The sequence below is a fragment of the Trachypithecus francoisi genome, unplaced genomic scaffold (genome assembly GCF_009764315.1).
Source record: "Trachypithecus francoisi isolate TF-2019V2 unplaced genomic scaffold, Tfra_2.0 Lachesis_group12, whole genome shotgun sequence".
Lineage (NCBI taxonomy): Eukaryota > Metazoa > Chordata > Mammalia > Primates > Cercopithecidae > Trachypithecus > Trachypithecus francoisi.
The window spans coordinates 47,001,417-47,024,489 of NW_022681457.1; the positions used below are offsets into that span (position 1 = coordinate 47,001,417).

The 23,073-nt window shown below is 39.7% G+C and overlaps 1 protein-coding gene across 5 annotated transcripts in view; it reads right to left on the reverse strand.

The window, feature by feature from the left end:
* MCOLN3 (mucolipin 3) overlaps positions 1-23,073 on the reverse strand; it is a 32,120-nt gene that overhangs the window by 6,160 nt on the left and 2,887 nt on the right. For 4 of the 5 annotated variants that reach the window (XM_033225446.1, XM_033225445.1, XM_033225448.1 and 1 more), the window contains 8 exons: positions 21,421-21,650; positions 16,953-17,120; positions 9,725-9,878; positions 8,542-8,626; positions 8,366-8,462; positions 5,101-5,200; positions 1,914-2,026; positions 1,681-1,830 (listed from right to left, as the gene is read on the reverse strand). In XM_033225446.1, the coding sequence (XP_033081337.1) occupies positions 1,681-1,830; positions 1,914-2,026; positions 5,101-5,200; positions 8,366-8,462; positions 8,542-8,626; positions 9,725-9,878; positions 16,953-17,120; positions 21,421-21,648 (1,095 nt within the window). In that variant the 5' untranslated portion in view covers positions 21,649-21,650. The remainder of the gene's footprint in view (positions 1-1,680; positions 1,831-1,913; positions 2,027-5,100; positions 5,201-8,365; positions 8,463-8,541; positions 8,627-9,724; positions 9,879-16,952; positions 17,121-21,420; positions 21,651-23,073) is intronic. The other variant, XM_033225449.1, reaches the window with a different exon arrangement.

The window sequence follows — 23,073 nt, forward strand, 5'->3', positions numbered from 1 at the left end:
GATATTATCTCTTAAGAAAAGGGGCAAAAACATGCTAATGGGAATGACCTTGTAGAGAGAGGGAAACTGATGATCCCCAAGAGAAGGAAAACTAGCTGGAGCTGTGCCTGTGAATAAACAAGTGGTGATGGCCTCTACTAGGCAGGTGGGAGGGGCTGGCCCTGAATAGTGGCCTAAATAATATATCCACAGAAAAAAAGCACAGTATATGCTCACTGATGGCAGGAGGCAGATAAATTAGGTGGGGGTTTGTGGAAATTCTGTGTTTTTTTTCTATTATTTTTGTGAAATAGGAAGTAAGGTCATCAGCTTAGAATGAGGATAGAACAAGGGTATTAGAGGTTTCAGAAAAGAAGAAAACATGATATGATCATCTGTGAGGCAGAGACAGTGAATAGTCTAGAAAAATATAGAAAGATATTTTGTTAGACACCATTTAGGGTTCACTGAAATTAATGATAATTTAGGTTGGTAAAAAATAAAGATTTGCTGCACATCTCTCCCCTTACTCCTCTTTTTTGTTGTTTTGGGTTTTTGTTTATTTGTCCCTAAAGTTAAACATCTATTCCAATAATACATACTATAGCCATATATAGTGGCAGCTGCTAAGTGTCGACCTAAACCCATTCTCCCCTTCCTAGGCACATGCATGGGCTGTGTTCCCTGGCTCCCTCTGCAGTTAGGATTGACTAAATTCTATCCAGTAGGATATGTACAGAAATAAAGTTGGCTGCTCTTGAGCCAAGCCATCGCTCTATGGGAGAGCTTCCACCATACGTGTTTTTGCTTCCCATAAGCTGCAACCTGTTTGAGGCAACACAGCAGTAATCATGCAGTCAGGGCAAGTCCTTAAGGGTGGCAGAGAAACAAAATGGGAGGAGCGTGGGCGCCTGAATGACTGTGAGACATTGAGCTACTCACCAATCTGTAAAACCTATCCTGACTATTACATAAGAGAGAAATAAGCTCCTATCTTCTCTGAGCCATTGCATTTGGGGTCTCTGCCCGGATTTATAACCAACTCCCCAGGTGACTCAATCAGTTGCATCAAGACTAGGGAAACATAAGTTTGAGCAAGATTAGTTTGAACGCTATTAGTTTTTTAATTTGACTTTTATTTTGTGGGACAGTTGATTTTTAGGCTAGGTTAGTCTTAAAATGGATAAGCTTGTAGCACATCAATAGGAAAGTAAGAAAATGGGAGCATTCTCACTTTGAATGGACGGAGGAAACAAACGCAAGCATACACACCATAGTGCCTTGACCTCACTTTCCCCTACAGCCCCATTCATTTTTGTTAAAGATTCGAGCATTTCTTGTAAGATTAAAAAAAAAAAAAAAAAAACTCTTACCTTAGTTACCTTGGTTGTGTATGAATTTTGGTGTGTGTAAGAATTCATAGGCCCTGCTGAAGAGTCTGAACTCAGTAGGTGTAACATGGTACATTTTTACCAGGCACCCAATGATTCTGATGCAATGGTTTGCGGATCACACTTTGAAAAACTCTGCCTAAGAGACCTCCTGATTAGATTTAAGAAAACTACCATTACCAATTTCAAGTCTACTTGATATACAGTTTGGAAAAAACAATTCATTCTGAAAATTCTCACATTCTGGAAAAATACATTACCATTAATGCAAATCTGACACTAACAATAGCATGATTAGGAAAAAAATTACCTTAGCTTGGATTTCCATTTTTAGAATTGATCCAATGATTGTTAATATGTCACTAATAATAATCATAATGTACCATCCATTGACAAATTCCATTTGATCAGAAACAGAAACTTCCTTCTTATAATGGAGGAGGAAAAAATTGACAAACTCCTTTAGGGAAAAGAGGGGAGGCACAGTGAATGTCTCTGTCAGTCAAAATAGCAGTAGCAGTCCTAGAAAGCAACATTCCCTACCTGCTGAAGCTGAAGTCCTCTAATCACAGATCTAATGCAGAGGATTAACGAAACCAAGCAAGTCAGAATAACAAAGGCATCAAAGATCATCATGTAATGAGTGTTCTTCTGCACTGAAAGCAAAGAGGATTACATGGTGCTTATGTGGTGGGACATTAATATGGTGACATCTTCTTTTTAGAATCATTTAAATAATTCAAGCATTCTTTCTGGTAAGACAACAAAGAAGCCCTGATAAGTGTTCTTCCAATTAGTATTTAAAGAAGGGTAAAAGTCCTTCTTTTAAAAAATTACCCCAACTGGGGCCGGGCGCGGTGGTTCACACCTGTAATCCTAGCACTTTGGGAGGCCAAGGCGGGTGGATCACAAGGTCAGGAGATCAAGACCATCCTGGCTAACACAGTGAAACCCCGTCTCTCCTAACAATACAAAAAAATTAGTCGGGCGTGGTGGTGGGTGCCTGTAGTCCCAGCTACTTGAGAGGCTGAGGCAGGAGAATGGTGTGAACCTGGGAGGCAGAGCTTGCAATGAGCCAAGAACGTGCCACTGCACTCTAGTCTGGGCGACAGAGTAAGACTCTGTCTCAAAAAAAAATCACCACACAATTGAAGATCATTCCAAGATCTTTAATTATAAGCCTGTGGTCTTTTGTTCTTAATACAATTACTTCCCTGCATATATTTATTATTTTTTTTTTCCTGAGATCAGGTTTCACTCTGTTGCCCAGGCTGGAATGCAGTGGCACAATCAAGCTCACTGTAGCCTCAGCCTCCCAGGTGAGGGCAATCCTCCCACCTCAGCCTCCCTCATAGCTGGAACTATAGGTATGTGCCATCATACTGGGCTGACACAAGGTTTCACTTTGTTGCCATGGCTGGTCATGAACTACTGGTCTCAAGTGATCCTCTCACCTCAGCCACCCAAAGTGCTGAGATTACAGACATAAGCCACCATGCCCAGGCCCACCTCCCTGCATATTCTATTAAAATATACTTATCTAGGTATAAAATATTTATTATGCATTCACTATGTGCCAGACATTTTTCTAGATGTTAGGATACAGTGGTGAACAAGATAGACAAGGTCCTTGATCTTGTGGAACTTCTATTCTACTACAAAGAAGTAAACAAACACATAACAAAATACTTTCTTTTTTTTTTTTTTTTTTGAGGCGGAGTCTCGCTCTGTCGCCCAGGCTGGAGTGCAGTGGCCGGATCTCAGCTCACTGCAAGCTCCGCCTCCCGGGTTTACGCCATTCTCCTGCCTCAGCCTCCCGAGTAGCTGGCACTACAGGCGCCCGCCACGTCGCCCGGCTAGTTTTTGTATTTTTAGTAGAGACGGGGTTTCACCGTGTTTAGGAGTAAGTAATAGAAGATAAATCACAATAGCTTACATGTATTGAGCACATTTCTTGCCAAGCATAGCTCTAAACACTTTATATGTGTTAACCTGTTTGAGCTTCACAGCAACTCCAATGAGATAAGCATGATTATCCCCACTTTGCAGGTGAGAAACCTGAAGCACAGAGAGGTCACATGATTTCCCCATAGTTGCAGGGCTAGTCAGTGGAAGAGTCAGGGGAAAATCTGTGCAGTTTGTTTCCAGTGTCCATCACTCTATGTCAGTGGTTCTTAGCATTTTTTGGGAGCTTGTTAGAGATGCACATTCTCAGGTCCTATTCCAGACCCACTGAATCAGAAACTGGGTTTCTGCAAGCCCTCCAGGTGATGCTAAAGTTTGAGAACTCCTGCTGTATATGAGGGAGGTTAGTGTGGGGCAATGTGGAAGCAGAGAGGTTGATTTATATTGCGTAGTAAAAGAAGGCCTCACTGAGGGAGCAGGCGGTTTTAGCTGAAACCTGAGTGGTAAGAAAGAGCCACCCTTATGGAGATTTTGGAGAATCGAAAGTGTGAAGTCCTGGCCAGCATGCGTGGAGCCAATGGAGAGAGGTGGGTAGAGGTGTCAGCCATTGTACACGCTCTGCCACAGAGCTTGTCTCTATTTAACAAGTTAGACTGCTCTCTGCTGACAACAAAAGAAAGTACTTAAGACTAGTTCTGTGATGAAGCATCCATCTGCCAAGGAGCATAATTACTACCTAAATGTCTAAATTGATTTTAGAGAAACTTAAAAACTAAGAAACAAACATCTGAGAGAAGCCTAGGTGCCAGACACTTGTGTACACCCTCATTTTCCTTATTCTGGTGTTTGTGGAGAAGCATTACGAAGTATACAGATGACGAAACAGGCTTGTGTTTCAAATGTGACTCAAGAGCCTCATATATTTGAAGTCACCTATTAGTGAAAAAAATACTATGATGGCAACACTTCATTTTATGTACTCTTTCTCATTATTACGTCTGAACTTGGCAAATCAATTAGTAAGAAACTTTAGAACTGTGATTATCCAAGTATAGTCTGAATAAGGCCTATTTATAATTTCTAGACCCCAGACCTACTGGCTTGCATACAGCTGGGGAAACTACATCGTAGCAGGTACCCAGGATGATTCTTCTGCTGATTAGAATCTGAGAATTCCTCATCTAGTGACCATTAAGTCCAGTACAATGTACCATTATGTTACTTATGAGGGACTAGAAAATTAGATAAATTCTTTTCAGGCAATTTCTCCAGTTCAGCTCCAAAATTCTTGACAGTATTTGGTCTGCACCTGAATTCTTGTCCATATTTCTAAGAATAGATCCTTTCCTCTTTTAGTATACTTTTAAATGGACTGAAGACAATCGTAATATGTGGGATGCTTCAGGGTCACATCCTACCTGACTTGCCCCTGGCTTCTGAGCCTTAATTTCTTCATCTGTAAAAATAAGGATTCTGCCTATCTTAAGGGCATTTTAAAATATTAAAATGAAGAAAATTAAGGTGGAAGTAGGTATACAGCATGCACTCAGTAAGTGTTGGTCTGGGAGGGTGTATGTAGGGTTTTGGTGGCATGGGACTGTGAGTACATTCTTGGTCAAGAGTGGGCAAGTGAGGGCACAAGGAGAGGAAGGCCATTTCAGTTATTAATGACTCACATATTGCCTGAAACACCAGTAGAGGTTTAGGGACTTGAAAATGGTCTAATCTTCTATTTGCTGTTCTACATATCCAGAGGGTGGGGTTTTAATAACCATTTTCCATTATTTAATAACCATTCTGAAAACTAGTAATGCTCCTCACTTACTTGATCCAGATACATGCCAGTCTTTACATTCTCTGATGGAAATGTCATTATCTAAACTTATTTTAATTCTTCCACTATGGGCCTTGTTGTCAAATGTTATCTGTGAAGACAGGAAAACAGTCAAAAACATACTTAAAGTTTTTGAAACCAAGAAACATCTACACATTATTTAGGAAACAATTCTTTCAAGGGGACAGGAGACCCAGATTCTCATCTCCAATCTGTTGCTAACTCCGTTCAGCCATGGGAAGTTCCTTTCATTTCTCTGTGAAATGAGAAGGATGAACTAGATCTTCTACAGAGACTCTGTAGTCTCTAAAACGTTGTATGTCTAGGACAGCATTTCCACTCCAAAGAACTTATATAACAAGGGCACTTCTTCTTGCTCTCCACTCTAAGTACCTCCAGATACCTTCTTCATATGAGCAAGAGTTGGTACAACTGTGCTTTCTCCCAAATTCCGGCAGGACCTCAGCTGGGGGTAGATTTTCAGTGCTGCTATAATTTTTTCTAATACAAAGGCTCATTATTTCGCTTTAAGACATTTCAAGTGGAGCTTTTTTGATTTTTATTCTGGGTCTAGATTTCTTAGTCACGTTGGCACCACATGTATTATAAATGGTTTGGTGACCGGGAGTCAGCAGTCACATCTTGCTTCAAGAATCACTTCAGGACACCGGGGCCAAGGAGGACAAAGCTAGGCCAGAACACCTTCCATAGTTCTACTGTCCTCCTTATGCAAGGACAGGGAAGGCAAGGCAAGAAAATCATTCCGTTTCATTTCTGCCTCTTCTCTTTCTCTCAAGTCCTGAAGAAAAAAAGTTCTTTGAAAACTCTGTCGTTTAAATAAATTGTACTGAAGCTTCTCCATATGGGGTAATCAGAAACACTTCAAATGCAAGATTTCAAATGACTTTTAAAAGTTCAATCACTGCATTTCTCCTCACGAGCGATTGTAAACTTCTTTCTTTGACAAGCAACTGAGGGCATAGTCAGTGTCTGCCCATATCCCTAATGGCTGCAAGACCCAGCCTATGGCCTCGTGCAAGGAGGACGCTCAGTGTTATTTGATTGAGTCAGAAATCTTTGCCTCGGAGAAGCCATGCTTTTCCTACACAAAAGGCCTCTGGCTTGTACAAATAATAGGTGCTCACTAAATATCTATTGAGTAAAAAACTAGGGCTTAATGTCAATCACATCTCAGTAAGCTGAATCCCAAACAAAGAAGAAAAATAATGGATGGGATTAGAAAAAATTAGATAGCACAGAAGAAAAAATAGTGAGTTTGAAAATACAGCAACAGAAACTATCAAAAATGAAACACACTGAAAAAAACTGAAACATAAAACAAACAGATCATTAGTGAGCTATGGGACAACTCCAAGTAATCAAATACAGACGTATTTGTCTCTGAATCTCTGAAAAGGTGGGGGGACGAGTGACAAAAATATTTTAAGAAATCATGCTGAATATAAAATATAATGACAACTATAAACCTACAGATCCAAGATGCTCAGTGAAACCTAAACACAGGAAACATTAAGAAAACAACACCAAAGCATTTCACAATCAAATTGTTTAAAATCAGAGATAAAGGAAAAATTTAAAAGCCAACAGATGGGAAAAAATATCCCATAGAGAAGAACAAAGATAAAGATGACAGCAGATTTCTCATCAGAAACAATGCAAGCTAGAAGAACAACATCTTTAAAGTGCTGAGGAAAAAAACAGTCAACCTAGATAGAATTCTATAGCCAGGGGCACTACCTTTAGCAAAGGAAGGCTTGGAATAGAATAATGATTACCAGAGGCTAGAAAGGGCACTGGGGAGGCGTGAGGGATAAATAAGGGTTAGTTAATGGGTACAAAGACACAGTGAGGGCCAGGTGTGGTGGCTTATGCCTGTAATTCCAGCACTTTGGGAGGCCGAGGCAGGTGGATCACGAGGTCAAGAGATCGAGACCATCCTGGCCAACATGGTGAAACCCCGTCTCTACTAAAAATACAAAAACTAGCTGGGTGTAGTGTTGTGTGCCTGTAGTCTCAGCTACTCGGGAGGCTGAGGCAGGAGAATCGCTTGAACCTGGGAGGCAGAGGTTACAGTGAGCCGAGATCACACTACTGCACTCCAGCCTGGCAACAGAGTGAGAATCCATCTCAAAAAAAAAAAAAAAAAAAGATACAGTGAGATAGAAGAAATAAGATCTAGTGTTTAGTAGCACAATATGGCAACTATAGTTCATAATTTATTTTATATTTCAATATAAATAAAGGAGTAGATTTGGAATATTCCCAACATAAAGAAGTGATAAATATTTGAGGTGCTGAATGTTGTCCCAATTACCCTTATTTCATCATTACACACTGAATGCTTGCATCAAAATATCACCTGTACCCCATAAATATGTATTTGTAAAAGTTTTATTTAAAAGATGCTAATAAGAACTTTAAAAAGGAAGGCAAAATACTTTTTTAAACATACAAAAGCTGAAAATGCAGACCTGTACTGTAAGAAATGTTACAGGAAGCCCTTCAGGCAGAAGGAAAATAATACCAGATGCAAACTGGGAGCTACACAGAATGAAGCACACTGGAAATGGTAGCTACATGGGCAAATATAAAGATGTTTTTATTATTATTTAAATCACTTTTTAATTGACTGTTTAAAGAAAAAATAATAACATATATTGTGGGTTTATAACACATGTAGAAATACATTATATGGCCACAATAGCACAAGGGCCAAGATGGGAGAAATGGAAGTACATTGTCATAAGGTTCTTACACTGTATGCAGTGGTATAACTTGAAGGTAGACTGTAATACGTTAAAGGCATATACTACAAACCCCAAACATGGAAACATCCACGGTGAGGAAACTAAGTAACAGGAACCCTTGGCAGTAACCTTTAGCTGACAGCCAGCCATAGACAGCTGAGAGCCAACCACACAGAACCTAAAAACACCTATTCCTTTTGTGTTTGAAAATCTATACGAGGCACTGTTCGTGGTACTAGAAATAGTACAGTGAACAAAACAAGGTCCCTGCTCTCCCAGAACTTATACAGAGGTGCAGAAGACATAATTAACAAGTAAACTTATTATTATAGCAAAATAGAGCTAGATGTATCAATGTTTCCCTTATGCACATTCAAGTGAAAACATCCTATATTTTTTATCACACCATAATCCAAGGATATGAAACATAATCAGATAAAACAATTTTTCTCCAGACTGGAACCAAATTCAGACTGGCCCACACTTACAGTCAGAGTAAAGTCATAACAGTCAGGGAGTTCTTGATGACGAACTGTCTGCAGATTAATGGCTTTCAGTTTAAACTGAAGCTCCACTGTTAGGAGTCTAGAAAACAGAGGCGATTTTAGTTCTGTGGCAATATATACATACAAACGTAAGTTATACTCCTATCTGCTCCCCTCACCTGTGGAAGTCCAGTGTTAAGTTCAGTTTATTTTCTGCTGGTGTCCCAATGTGGAAAGGTTCATCTGGCTCTACAAAGAAACACTCTGCCATAGAAAGGAACAAAAACATGATACAGTACTTTAATAAATAAGACTGCATTTCGAAAGGCTTACATTTAAGACCAGTTATTCAGATTCTATTATTTTTCTGAATTAAAATTTTAAAAGCTAAATAAACATTGATAACACATGACTCATTTGTTTTTAAGACCTATGTGGCTACAACATTTCTGGAGTGGATGGAGGCTAGACAAAGATCTGAACTCTATATTGTTAATTTTATATAAATGCTCTCTTCGTTTTTAAGCCTAAACTTTGAGTCCCTCCCCATTTTTCTTTCCTAAGCATAGGATTTGAAGCACTTGCAGTAATTACAGTAATATTTTCTAAGCAGTTTGAAGGATCTATTTTTAAAACAGTATGTGCTAACAATGTTCCTTCAATACACACCCCCCACACACACCAAAAAGGGAAGACAGCATTTTAGAAAGTTTTCACTAGTCGGCACTATTATCAGTATTACCTTTCGAAAAAAAGAATCCTAGTGGCTGTTGTTAAAAGTATTTGAATACTTATTTTTTAACTCAATGACCTAAACTAATATTTTAGGTACAATTGCAAATAGAACTTTGCTAAGAAGAATAAGCCATGCTATTCCATGTTCTGATTCTCATTCCTCCCCTTCAATCTGCCCCAAAAGATGCATGGTAGTGAAGCGATATTGCGGCAAGAGTTTGCAAGCATAATGTTTTACAAGCATAGCATCTATTTATTAATACTTCACTGGCATGTCCTGCACAAGAGATGGTGTAATATGGTAGCTAAGAGCACAAACAGCCTGGGCCAAATTTCAGCACTGCCTCTTCTAGCTCCATCTTGGGCAGATCATTTAACTCTCTGAGCCATACTTTAGTCTTCTATAAAAGGGGATAATAATAATCCTTGACTTGCTGGGTTTTCTTGAGGATTCTTGAGTTATAGTAAAGGGCTCAGAACAGTACATGACACATAATAACTCCTATATCATTCTTACTATGTCCTAATAGCACGGACCAAATCAATGTTTTCAAAGATGAAATTACTAATTTTAAATATAAATTGAGGCATTAAAAATTGAAGTTCTACGTTACAGAAGAACATCACCAGTTTCAATTTCTGGATCGATGTCAAAGGTATCATTTCCAGGGTAGATGTGTCCTCGCTTGTAGAAGTGCTGACAGATTGCCATAGCAGACTGCTCGATACCTTTGTTCTCATAAGCATGATTCCCAACGGAGACATTGTATAGCTGCAAGTACTTCAACCAAAACGAGAAACAGAAAATGGGAATGCCAGCCAGGGCAGAAGTGCAGCCATAACTCCTCTCCCTCCCCACCTCTGATACTGGCAGGTTCCCACCTCCCCCTTGAGATAGAGACATTCACCTTGATAAACAGGGTAAGTGACTTGCTGCTGTGCACTAGGAAGGCAAAGGGCTATCATGAATTAGAGTTAGTCTAGATTCAAGCCTCATTTCTGTGACAAACTTTCTGAACTTCTAGTTCCTTATCTGCAAAATTAAAGTCTGAAGCCACTTAATCTTTGCGTTTCTTTCCTCCCTTAAGGAATTATGTTTAGGAACTGACTGTGACATTCAATGTAAATACATATTTTATTTATCTTTAAACTATCTCCTGTAAGGTCAGAGTTCTACTTTAACACTGTAGTATAAGAAGTGGGGTACAATTATTATAGGCTAGCCAGCAGAACTTTTTTTTAAGAAAGTATTGGTTTAACCTTTATCTTTGCAATGTTATAATTTAATCACCTTTATAGCAATATTGCCTATCCTAGCAGGTCCTCTACATTTAAAAAAAAAATTACTTTTACAAGTAAGAATCTTATGGTGCCTTGGAATAACTGTCATCTTAAATTCTTAATGGATACCTGCAGACATGTTTCCAAAACGAAGTGTTTTTGGAGCAATATATCTGGTACAATTGGTCATTCTGTCATTCTTGAAATTAACAACTTTGTGTGATCGACACATAGAAAATCTGCTAAAAGATATGTGTGAAGCATACTATAACAAATGAAGACAATAATTTCTAATATGGGATGGATTTTGAGTTGGACCTTGTCAAGGTCACTAATGAGCAGCATATTACCAAATCTGATGCCTAGTTCTCAGTCCTCCTATAACTTAATATCTCCATGGTATCTGATGCAGTTGAATGCTCCTCCTACATGGAATACTTGCTTTACTTGACTTCTGGGACACTGATTGTTTGTTCTTGGTCTCCTTTGCTGAATCCTCCCACTGCTGACCTCTATATTTTGGCGTATCTTTGGATTCAGGCCATGACCTCTATCCACATTCTCTCCACAACTGACTTCAACCAGTCCCATGTTTCAAATACCACTTCTATGCTGACAGCTTCCAAATTTGCATCTCCAGCTCTGACCTTTCCACTGAATACCACACATGGATGGCAATCTGCCTACATGATGCCTATGATGTCTAAGAGGAATCTCTAGTAAATGTGCACACAGAAACACCTGCTTCTTCCACAGTATCAATAAATTATTCTGTAAGTCAGTCAGTTGTTCAGGCCAAAACTTAGGAAAGATCCTTTTGTCAATTCCTCTTATACTGTACTTCCAGTCCATCTGAAAGTCATAAATGACTTTCAAATTATCTCCACACAAGAATCACTTAAAAATCTGAGCCTCCTCACCACAAATAGGACTGTCTCTCATCACCTTCAATGATATGGCCTTAGTCCAAACCACCATCCTCTCTCTCCTGGACAAATTAAGCCTCTGCCTCTCCAATATCCCCTCTCACCTTAGTCTAGTCTCCATCTAGAACTCATAGGACTGCTATAAGGAATGAATGAATTCATGCATGTATAGCCCTTAGAACAGTGATATCCAAAATACACCTGCTCAAGACTCTTGTTTTTGCTATTCTTCCTATCTAAAAGGTTCTTCCTTGAGATAGACACAGGCTGCATGCCCTCTCTTTAGTCTGCTGTCTGTTTACATGTCACCTTGTCAAAGAGACCTTCTCTAACCACCTCCAGCTATTCACTTTGCTGGCTTTATTTTACATTTCACAATACTTATTACAAACTGACAGAAGATGCTCTTATATACTTATTTATTGCCTGGCTTTTCCAATGAGAGTATTACCTCCTTGACTTTTATTTGTTCACTGCAGTACCCCTGCACACAAAAAAAGTGCCTGATACATAATGGATACTATTTTTTGTTTGTTTGTTTGTTTTTGTTTTTGAAATGGAGTCTCACTCTGTCACCCAGGCTGGAGTGCAGTGGCATAATCTCAGCTCACTGCAATCTCTGCCTCCCGGGTTCAACCGATTCTCCTGCCTCAACCTCCTGAGTAGCTGGGGTTACAGGTGCGTGCTACCACGCCCAACTAATTTTTTTGTACTTTTTAGTAGAGACAGGGTTTCACCGTGTTAGTCAGGATGGTCTCAATTTCCTGGCCTCGTGATCTACCCGCCTCGACCTCCCAAAGTGCTGGGATTACAGACGTGAGCCACTGTGCCCAGCCAATAGATACTATTTAATAAATATTTGAGTGAATACATGTTAGATTTTGCTTATGTATATTATCATTGTCTCTCCCCTATCAAAAGCCCTTCCATGGCTTCCTGTCTCTCAGAATAAAATCCAGAGCTCCTTTACATGTCCTGAGAGACCTGGCCCCCAGCTCCTCTGGCCCTAACTCTGCCCCCTCATACTTGCCTCCCTTGCATTTTCTCAAACATACCAAACGCTTTCAGCTTCAGAGCCTTTGCTGTTGTCACTCGTTCAGCTTGAAATATTCTCCCCAAGATTTCAAGTCTTCAGAAAGGCCTTTTCTGACCACTCTGAGACTACTGTCACTGCCTTATGCTGGTTTATTTTTCTTCATAGCACTCATCATTACCCTAAACCAAAAGATTTTAGTTAAACTTGTTTAAAATCTATCTCCCCCATTAGAATGCAAGTTCCACAGGACAGGGAATTTATCAATCCACTGCTCTAACACCAGCCCTGCAGGCACACAGTAGGTGCTCAAATAGTTGTCAAGTGAATGGTGAGGTGAAAAATTACAATCATGCGATGGAGCTCTTCATTACTAGAGCTAATCTGTGCACAGTGAGTTGGTAAACAGGATAAGATAGATGATTATGGCACCAAGCTTTCTGTTAGCATTAGGATTGGGCAAGTGAGCCAGAAATCTATGGTAATAGAAGCAAGCTTCCTAAGCTAGTAAACAACATTACGTTTGGCATATAGGGGTAAAGTAGAATAATGCTGGAGATACTCAGTTTTGAGATTTTTGTTTTCCATTTAAGGTACCCAGTAGACCAGTGTGCCTAGAACATATGATGTGTAATGGGAAGTACATCGGGAAAGGCAAGCAGGGGTCACGAAGCACAGTCATAGCTGCGATGGGGCCCTACAACCCTCCCAGAGTCCAGGTGTAATTGTGGGGCAGTCCCCACAGGAATCCCCTAAATGGCTGAAACTCCTGACCACAGAATCTTATGTCTTAAACCCTTCAAGGTCTTGAACTGTGAAAGGTCTGAGGCCCATGGCTGCAGGTACCTGTTAACATTATACCTATATACACCACATAGTTACATTATATAATATATACATTAACTATATATGCTATAGCCAGACTTCCTTGAGCTCTTCATATGGCTCTTTGTGTAGGTCTGAGCATCTGGCAAGAAGTGGGTAATCTAGGGAAGCAGCAGGGCCGTGTCCAGCTAGAGGCCAGCTCTAGAGCCCAAGACAGAGGGTTACAGGACAGAAATGTGGTATGAGATGATGGTTGGAACTAACGATGGCGAGACAGCACAGAGCAGCCAAGTGGCCAAGGCCTTGGTGGAGCTTTAACTAGACTGGGCATCCATCCCTCCTGGTCTCTGCAGTTCTGCCTTGAGAGAAGAAGTTTTCCGTCAGATCCATGGGTCCCAGGTCAGCCTTTGGGTGATAATATAAAAACACGTTAAATGTCCTTAGCTAAATGCTGTGACACCAAAAGCAAGAGGTGTTAGGGGAGGGGGGTAGGAAAGAAAGGAAGCCATCCAGAAACAGGAAGTTATAAACTATGTTTGAGCTGCAAGAATAAACGATTCCAGGAAGACCCTGAGGCCTTTCAACCTAAGCCAGAAGACCAGAAAGGAGAAACAGCCTAGGGAGTGGGTGGGAGGAGACTGTGAAGCTGCTCTTGGATGGGCAGTTCTGAAGTGCTTGTGAGGTAGGTGTCTGGCAGTGTGGGCAACTACTTGGGAGTCCCTTCATCATAGTGATGGCTGAGGCTGGGTAGTGAAGGTCGTTTCTGCAGGAAAAGGACCAAGCTTTGAGGACTGCTCAAATTTAAGAGGCAGATGAAAGAAAAAGAACCAATAAAACTGACCCCAAAATTATTGAAGAAATAAGAGGAAAGCCAGGAGACAGCCCAAAAAGAAAATAAGTAGGTCTCTCACATTCAAATATAGAAGCATATATAATAAACAGCAGTGCTGTTATAATCACAGTATTGGATCAGAATGAGCCCTGGACATTATCCAGTAGGATGACATCTTGGAGTAAACCCTTGAGGATAACTAATAGTTATGGATATGCTTCTAAGAATTGAGATGCCACTGCCCTATTTGTCAGTTCCTCTCAGTAACAATCACCTCAACTATTAAGTAAGGAAACTCTTTCTTTACAGAAAACAAAGATCCTTCCCGTTTTAAAAATAATTTACATTTTGGCCAGGTGCGGTGGCTCATGCCTGTAATCCCTGCACTTTGGGAGGCCAAGGCGGGCAGATCACTTGAGATCAGGAGTTCGAGACCAGCCTGGCCAACATGGTGAAACCTTGCCTCTAATAAAAATACAAAAGAAATTAGCTGGGCATGGTGATGGGAGCCTGTAATCCCAGCTACTCATGAGGCTGAGGTGGGAGAATCGCTTGAGCCCAGGAGGCAGAGGTTGCAGTGAGCCAAGATTGCGCCATTGCACTCCAGCCTGGGTGACAGAGTGAGACCGTCTCAAAAATAAAAAATAAAATAAAAAATAGAAAATATTCACATTTTTTTCTATTCATTTCTCAGAAGCATGAAAGAGAACTGTACTCACTAACACTCAAAACTCTACTTATTCATAAAAATTTGATCAAGACACTTTTTATCTTCAGCTAAAAGTACGTACTGCTGCTTAGAAAAACAGTAAATCACCTTAGAAAACAGTAGGGAATCAATAGTAGGGAGTCATACATGGAATGTATGTGTCCCTCCAAAGTTCTTATGTTGGAAATTAAACCCCAATATGATAGTCTTAAGAGGTGAAGTCTTGGCCGGGCGCGGTGGCTCAAGCCTGTAATCCCAGCACTTTGGGAGGCCGAGACGGGCGGATCACGAGGTCAGGAGATCGAGACCATCCTGGCTAATACGGTGAAACCCTGTCTCTACTTAAAAATACAAAAAACTAGCCGGGCGACGAGGCGGGCGCCTGTAGTCCCAGCTACTTGGGAGGCTGAGGCAGGAGAATGGCATAAACCGGGAGGCGGAGCTTGCAGTGAGCTGAGATCCGGCCACTGCACTCCAGCCTGGGTGGCAGAGCAAGACTCCATCTCAAAAAAAAAAAAAAAAAAAAAGAGGTGAAGTCTTTAGGAGGCCAACAATCATGAATAGGACTACTGGTCTTATAAAAGGCTGGGAGAAATTAGCCAGGCCCTTTTGTCCTTCTGCCTTCCATCACGTAAGAACACAGCAAGAAGATGCAAGCCCTTACCAGACACCAAACCTGCCAGCAGCTTGATCTTGGACTTCCCTGGCTCCAGAACTAATAGGCAGAAATTTCTGTTGTTTGTCTGTTATCTAGTCTCAGGTATTTTGTTGTAGCAGAAGGAACAGACCAAGACAACTAGAATAAAGCAGGTACATGCATTTCCAGAAGGAATGTGGAAATCTGAAAAGCAGAATGGCCTAAGTGCCAAATACTACATTTTGAAGACTGAGTCTAGGTTTGCAAATAAAGGTTAAGATGATTTATAAGGAATTTAATGCACTTTGGGAGGCTGAGGTGAGAGGATCACTTGAGGCCAGGAGTTTGAGCAAGCTGGGCAACATAGGAAGACCCTGTCTCTACAAAAAAAAATTTTTTTTAATTAGCTAGGTATGGTGGTGCATGCCTGTGGCCTCAAGCTGCTTGAGAGGCTAAGGTGGGAGGATCACTTGTGCCCAGGAGGTTGAGTCTGCAGAGAGGTATGACTGCACCACTGCACTGCAGCCTGGGTGACAGAGTAAGATCCTATCTCAATAAAATAAAATTTAATGAACTGTTTACCTCTTGCCTCTATCCTGCTCCCCGCCACCCCCTCCAAAAACACCGAACTACCAGTTTGGATCAGACTAGCTTTAGAGAAACTTAATATACTTAAAATTCTAAAAACTGAGTATCTCTATCATTATGCCTTTTCCCCCCTACAAGTTGTAGGACATAGTTCTGTTTAACAGTTTATGTAACTTATTTCTATTACTTTAGATTTCTGGCTCATTTTCCCAACCCCAGTGCTAAGAGAAAGACTTCATGCTATAAATATGTATTTTATCCTAGCAGTTTACATCTTACTGTGCATAGATTGTCTCTAGAAAATGAATAGCCACGATTACACTATAATAATTTTCTGAAGAAGAATTGTAATAATTTTGAAATGTGTTCTGCAAACTAACCCAGTCAGGGAACGCTGACTTCAAGGATGCTTTCAATGACACCTAAAAATTTAAAAATTGGGGGTCCTGAAAAGTATTATTTATAGCAAAAATATATATTACAAACTCAGAATAAAATACAGTATTCATCTACATGAGAAACAAGCTTGTTTTTTGTTTGGCAGTTAGTCAATGTCACAATAAAATCATTGTCATGTATGACATAAAGGCCTTACTTACTTTCAAGTGAATTTTTAGGTCTTGGTTGCTGTACAAACTCTGAAAAGTTAATATTCTCATTATTTGTTAAGGGGACCTGAAAGTATACTTTCAGCTCTGAGGACTTAATGACTACTTACACCCAGGGTCACAGTTACTAATTTTAATCTTTGAGACTCCCATGCCAAGCCCTACCTCTGATTCTTTTAATTAAATCTTTAAAGTTTCTGCCTTTCTGTTACTAAACAAAAGCTTTTCTCAACTTCTGGTTTTATAAAAATTTGTCGACAGTATTTTTTAAAAATTAAAAATAAATTTGTATGTGTCATTTCTAAGCAGAAATGTTCACCCTTCTCCACTTGAATGTCAGTTTCTATTATGTACATTGCCACCATTTTTCCAGTCTGTTCTTTTTCCCAAGTAAATAATGCACACACTTGATTTACCTGGTTCACTGCGAAGATTATCTGATCATACACGTCACTTTGTGTGTACACTGCATATGTGTCATCCATTCGGTCCATATATCCTTTTAGGAAAAGGTGTTTGAATGCTATAGTATTCTCTTCCTTGAAAGCTACCACCATCTGGTTACTTAGCCCAAATAAGACCAGCTTAAAAGAAAAAAAGAAAAGGTAAGAGGGTGGCAAATATGGGCAGAAAAAGCAGAGCAGAAGGTATAGGGGCTTGAACAACAAATAGAAGAGTTTAAAATGAATTCTCTGAGACATCAAGAAGGTTTTGCAGCAGGTGGATAATAAGTTAAGAAAGTACAAGTCCTATGACCAAACTATAGTCCTAGGTCTAATCACCAAAACCATGACAGTAAGACCAAAAATGGAAAATACCTTTTCAACTCATGTTTAAATTAAAGTATATTAACATAATGTATCCTTAATAGTCATGCAGGATTGACCTAAGCGTTTTAAATGAAACTCAGTTGTTCACACACACAAAAGGTTTCACTGCACTGTTGTCATGTTAACCTAAGGCCTTTCAATTATACCTAAAAGCTTATAATATAGCCAGGCGCAGTGGCTCATGCCTGTAATCTCAACACTTTAGGAGGCAGAGGCAGGTGGATTACTTGAGGTCAGGAGTTCAAGACCAGCCTGACCAATATGGTGAAACCCCATCTCTATCACAAATTTAAAAAGTTAGCTGGGCATGGTGGCACATGCCTGTAATCCCAGCTACTCGGGAGGCTGAGGCAGGAGAATCGTTTGAACCCGGGAGGCAGAGGTTGCTATGAGCTGAGATTGCGTCATTGTACTCCAGCCTGGACAGCAAGAGCGAAACTACGTCTCAAAAAAAAAAAAAGGTTACCATACTCTAAGTCTCTCTTTCATCTTCTCTTCCCTCTCACCCAAACCTCTATCTGTCTCTCTCTCTCTCATACACACATGCACACACAGGCACACACATGCACATACATACCCCACATGCTGTACATGCTGTAAATTGAGAAACTACACTCTTACTTAAATCCCAGAGTGAGGCAGAGTATATTTTATATGGAAGGCGGGAACAGTGTTGACCACCTATGTGTCATACAGTATTCTGGGAACTTTCCTCATACTAATCCTGCCCTATATTCCTAATACACCAATTTTAGAGGTGAGGCCTAGAGAAGTTACATAATTTTTTTAAGTCACATAACTAGCCAGTTGATACAGTCAAAATTGAAACCCATGTCTGACAGACTAAATGTAGGTTCTATCTACCCTGTCATGCTACACAATGTAATTCAGGGTTTGATCAGAAAAAAATAGAGCAGACAAATCTTTTCCCCTCTCCCTTCCACATATGATATATGGTCTGCACCCCACACATATCATCACTCTGCACCTAACTCATTTCTGCAGAGCTTCTTTAATTGTCCTCAATAGATTATACTTGATATTCTGGGGATTTTGCATCTGTTGAAGCTGATGGCCAAACAGCCCCAAAGAATGCTCAAAGATATTCTTACCAGTCATTCAAATACAATTATGGCAAAAATACAAATATGATTATGGCAAAAATATGTATTACAAACTCAGAATAAAATATAGTATTCACCTATATGAAAAACAAGCTTGTTTTTTGTTTGGCAGTTAATCAATGTCACAATAAAATCATTGTCATATATGACATAAAGGCCTTACTTTCAAGTGAATTTTTAGGTCTTGGTTGCTGCACAAACTCTGAAAAGTTAATATTCTCATTATTTGTTAAGGGGCCCTGAAAGTGTACTTTCAGCTCTAAGGACTTACTGACTACTTACACCCAGGGTCATAGTTATTAATTTTAATCTTTCATCATAGTGATGGCTGAGGCTGGGTAGTGGAGCCACCACACCTGGCTCTCATGTGTCAGCAGTGAGCTAGGACTGAGGATACAACGAGAAAACATTGGCCCCTGCCCTCAAAGGTTTAGTGGCAGACAGGAATAACAATGGCTGAGAGAAAACTGCTGTCATTCAGAGTAAGCCAGGTAGTGGGAAAAGAGAAATTGTTAGTAGGATGTCTACCATTGTAAACATCTTTCTTTTGCTGCTGCAGACACAAAACCTCCAATTTAACCGAAGGACCACCTCCTTTTCCCTGAGAGAATCTGTCACCATTTGCTCACCTCATTTGCCCAATTACAAAGCTGTCTTTATCTACTATCTGTTTGATTGCTCTGATATAAATTAAGGAAACATCACAATTAAGAAACCCTCAGTTCCTTTTAAAAACTTACCTAAACACCTTTTACATGCTTATTACTAGCAGCTTTAATATCTTAAACCATTGGCCAGTTTTCCTTTGATCACCCTAGTAAACATAGGAAGGTTAGATGAGCTCCCTAAAAATTAAGAAGTAATCACGAACATAAATCTTAGAGAAAATAAATCTGAGTTTGAGTATCAGTTCTACTCCTCTAGTTTCCTGACTATGACAGGGTCCTTTTCCTTACCAAGCCCCTCATTATTCTCCTCTGTGAAATGAGGATACCACTACCTACCCTCCAATTTGTTTTAAGAATTGAGTATGGGCCAGGCACAGTGGCTCACCCTGTAATCCCAGCACTTTGGGAGACCTAGGTGGATGGATCACCTGAGGTCAGGAGTTCAAGAGCAGCCTGGCCAACATGGTGAAACCCCATCTCTACTAAAAATACAAAATTTAGCCAGGCATGGTGGCATGTGCCTGTAATCCCAGCTATTCGAGAGGTTGAGGCAGGAGAATTGCTTGAACCCAGGAGGCAGAGGTTGCAGTGAGCTGAGATGGTGCCACTGTACTCCAGCCTGGGCCACACAGCGGGACTCCATCTCAAAAAAAAAAGAATTGAATGTGATGACATCTGTAAAATGTTTAGCCTGGTACACAGCAGACACTCAAGTGGCACCTATTATTATTCTAAGTAGAAAATATTCATGTTCAATTGATACAGGCTTTTCCCTTTTATAAGAAACAATAGACATAAACTTTTCACTATTGTGACACACCATATTATCACTCAGAAGTTAAGAATTTCAATTTCAACTTGCCAAATATTTGGCTGAGAATTGAACATCCATTTTCAGGGTGTATAATAGAGAGAATGCCTGCCTTCAAAGTCTTGGCATTGCCACTGACTAGCCATGTGACTTTTTTTTTTTTTTTGAGACAGGGTCTCACTCTGTCACCCAGGCTGGAGCACAGTGGTGTGATCACTACACCTGGCTAATTTTTGTATTTTTTCGTAGAAATGGGTTTTCGCCATGTTACCCAGGCTGGTCTGGAACTCCTTAGCTTAAGCAATCCACCCACCTCAGCATCCCACAGTGCTGCAATTATAGGCATGAGCCACCCTGCCTGGCCAAGCCATGTGACTTTAAAAGAGCTCTATGAATGTCAGCTTCCTCTTCTGTAAAATGAGCCAGTAGGAATGTTAGAATTAAATGAAATAATGTACTGGAACAGGGTAGTCACCAAATGTTTGTTTCCCTTGATACAACATCTAGCATTAGAAACAAGCAAGAATTCTACCAACTTCATATGATTGTAGAAATTGCCTTGGTTCCCTAACAATCATAAGCATTTGTTCTCAATAAGCAGTTAAAATTAGTAATATCCTGTTTTTTTAATCTCTCCTTCAATACCAATTGTTTATTTACTTAGGCATTTTTCACCAACTTAGGAAGAGTAAGTAATAATAAAAATAAACCCATCACATCGATTTTTCTCATTAAAATCTGCTTTTATTTTGCCCTTTGCTTTTAGCAAGAGATAATTACTCTCACCAACGGGAAAACATATTTTCATAACAGTAAATCACAACCAGTATATATTAAGAATCACAAAATATGGTTCCTCCTTCCCCCATAAAAATATTAAAAGCAGCCAAGGAAATAAGATTTAAAAGCTCCCTTTGAACTAAAAAAAGGTCCTGTGTTTCACTAGCTCCTGCCACTCTTCTTCTGTTAGTTAACTTCACATTCTTCCATTGCATGGGTCTCATGATCACAGGGTGGTAAGAACCTAAGAATTTGCCTGTAGCAGGAGCCCTTTAAGTTTCTGAAGAGAGAAATTCCCAGGAAACTAACTAGGAAGGAAAAGAAAGTCCTAATATTGGACAACACTAGTTTCCATGGCTTATTTAGAAACCAGCTGAACCTCTTCATTGGAAGTCAAATATTAGTTTTCCTTTCCTGAAAACTAATAAGATTATGTGACTAAAATTATAACCAAGGGAAAGACGAGAAGAAAAAAACTAAGAAAAAAGAAGCCAAACTCTCACAAATGTTGAAGACAGAAGGGTCTAAGATTTTATGTTTTCTTATCTGTTACTGTTCTACATTATGCATGTAGTTAAAAGTTATATATATTAAAAAAACAAAAACACTGTCCATAGTTCTCTTTGCTATTAAAAGAGGCTTTCACCAAACTCATGATCTGAGATACTTACCTGGATAGTCACCATTGCAATTTTTAGAATTTGTATGGCAAGTTTCCATGGTTTTCTACCTCGAGCCCAGAACTTCTCACAGGGATTCATGAAAAAAAATTTGAGTTTTCGCCTCATCTGGTCTTCTAATAGAAGCTCCTCAGATGGAGATGTATGCTGGTTAAAATTGCAGCGATTTTCCTCTTCATGAGAGCTGCAGCTACTTATAATTACCTCAGGATTTGCCATCTCTAGAGGAAAAAAAAACAACAACCAACATTTCCATTTAGTGAGTAAAGACACAAGTCCATATTCTTTGATACTGCAGGAAGAAGCCGAAATAGAAGTTCTGGTTTCAAATAAGCACCATTGCTCTAAACTGCATTTTAGATGTTTACAGAATCAGTTCTAATGTAAGACATCACTTTTTTATTTGTTTTAATTACAAAGGGAATTTTCACATAGTTCAAAGTTACCAAATTCAAGGGCTGCTCCCAATAGTAAAAGATTATATGTACATATATATAGAATGTATATGTTTTCTGCCTCACTCAGTATAGTTAGAGCAGGATCAGAGACCTGAGGACCAGGGGGAAGGACTTCAGAGGGTACGTGGGCCTTGAAGTTATATGAAAACTTTCATGTATGTGGCTGTGGACACTTTTTCCTGGGAAGTAACTAAAACTTTCATGGATTATCAAAAAATGTTTAAAACCACTGAGTTAAAGATAGCAGGGTGTAGTGTAAAGAACCAAGATTCAGTTTGGTTTCTAATCCTGGTTCTATAACTTGACATTTCTGCAATCTCAAGGAAATCATTTAGCCCTTCTGAGCCTCAGTTTCCTCTCCAGCAATAATGGGAACAACAACACCTACCCTTCTACGATTGTAGCCAGAATTAAATAGTTATGACTGTAGTGACCATTAAATAAAACAGCAAACAAAGCATTTGCATAGGGTCTAGTGCTAAGCAGACTCACCTGCCTAACACCCACAGCCGACAGAGCGGCTTCCTAGAAAGGTTCTTTAAGGGGCAGTATGTGCCTCAGGAAACATAACTGTTGCACAAAGGGGAAAGTAGGCCCTCAATTTAAGCCTACTTCCCAGTCTGTGGCATCACTTGTAAGGACTTTTTATTGAAGGCCTTATATTTATAGCATATTTTCAAAGTACTTCATATCTATTTGGGGAGGCCGGTGCGTTTGAAAAGGGTTGGGTTGGGCTGGTTTGATTGTCTTCAGAATCAGCTTTTTCAAATTGACGGAGAAGTCACTCCAGAGACTGGGATGGGTCTTGGATTTTCCCTCAGACTAAGACTGATATTATACTATGGAAACCTGTTCAAAGTAGAATACCCCAAACCATGAGTAGGGTTCTTCCATACAGAATAGAAAGGCAGGCTTTATTTGACATTTTAATAATAACTTGTATTCAGCAATGAAGGAGGAAAATTGCAACCTGCATTCATACAATTTCTTACAAGTCACTGGTTAGATACCATGCTGCTTTCCAAGTCTAGAACCTCACTTTTGATTCCAATTCAAGCATTCTTAGCAAGCCCAACATCTCCAAACAATAGATACTGGCTATAAAGAATAGCCATGGGGAAGGTTTTTAAACTCTTGATTAATGAAGAGATTAATAAGGATACTGCTGGATGAATAAACCATAAAA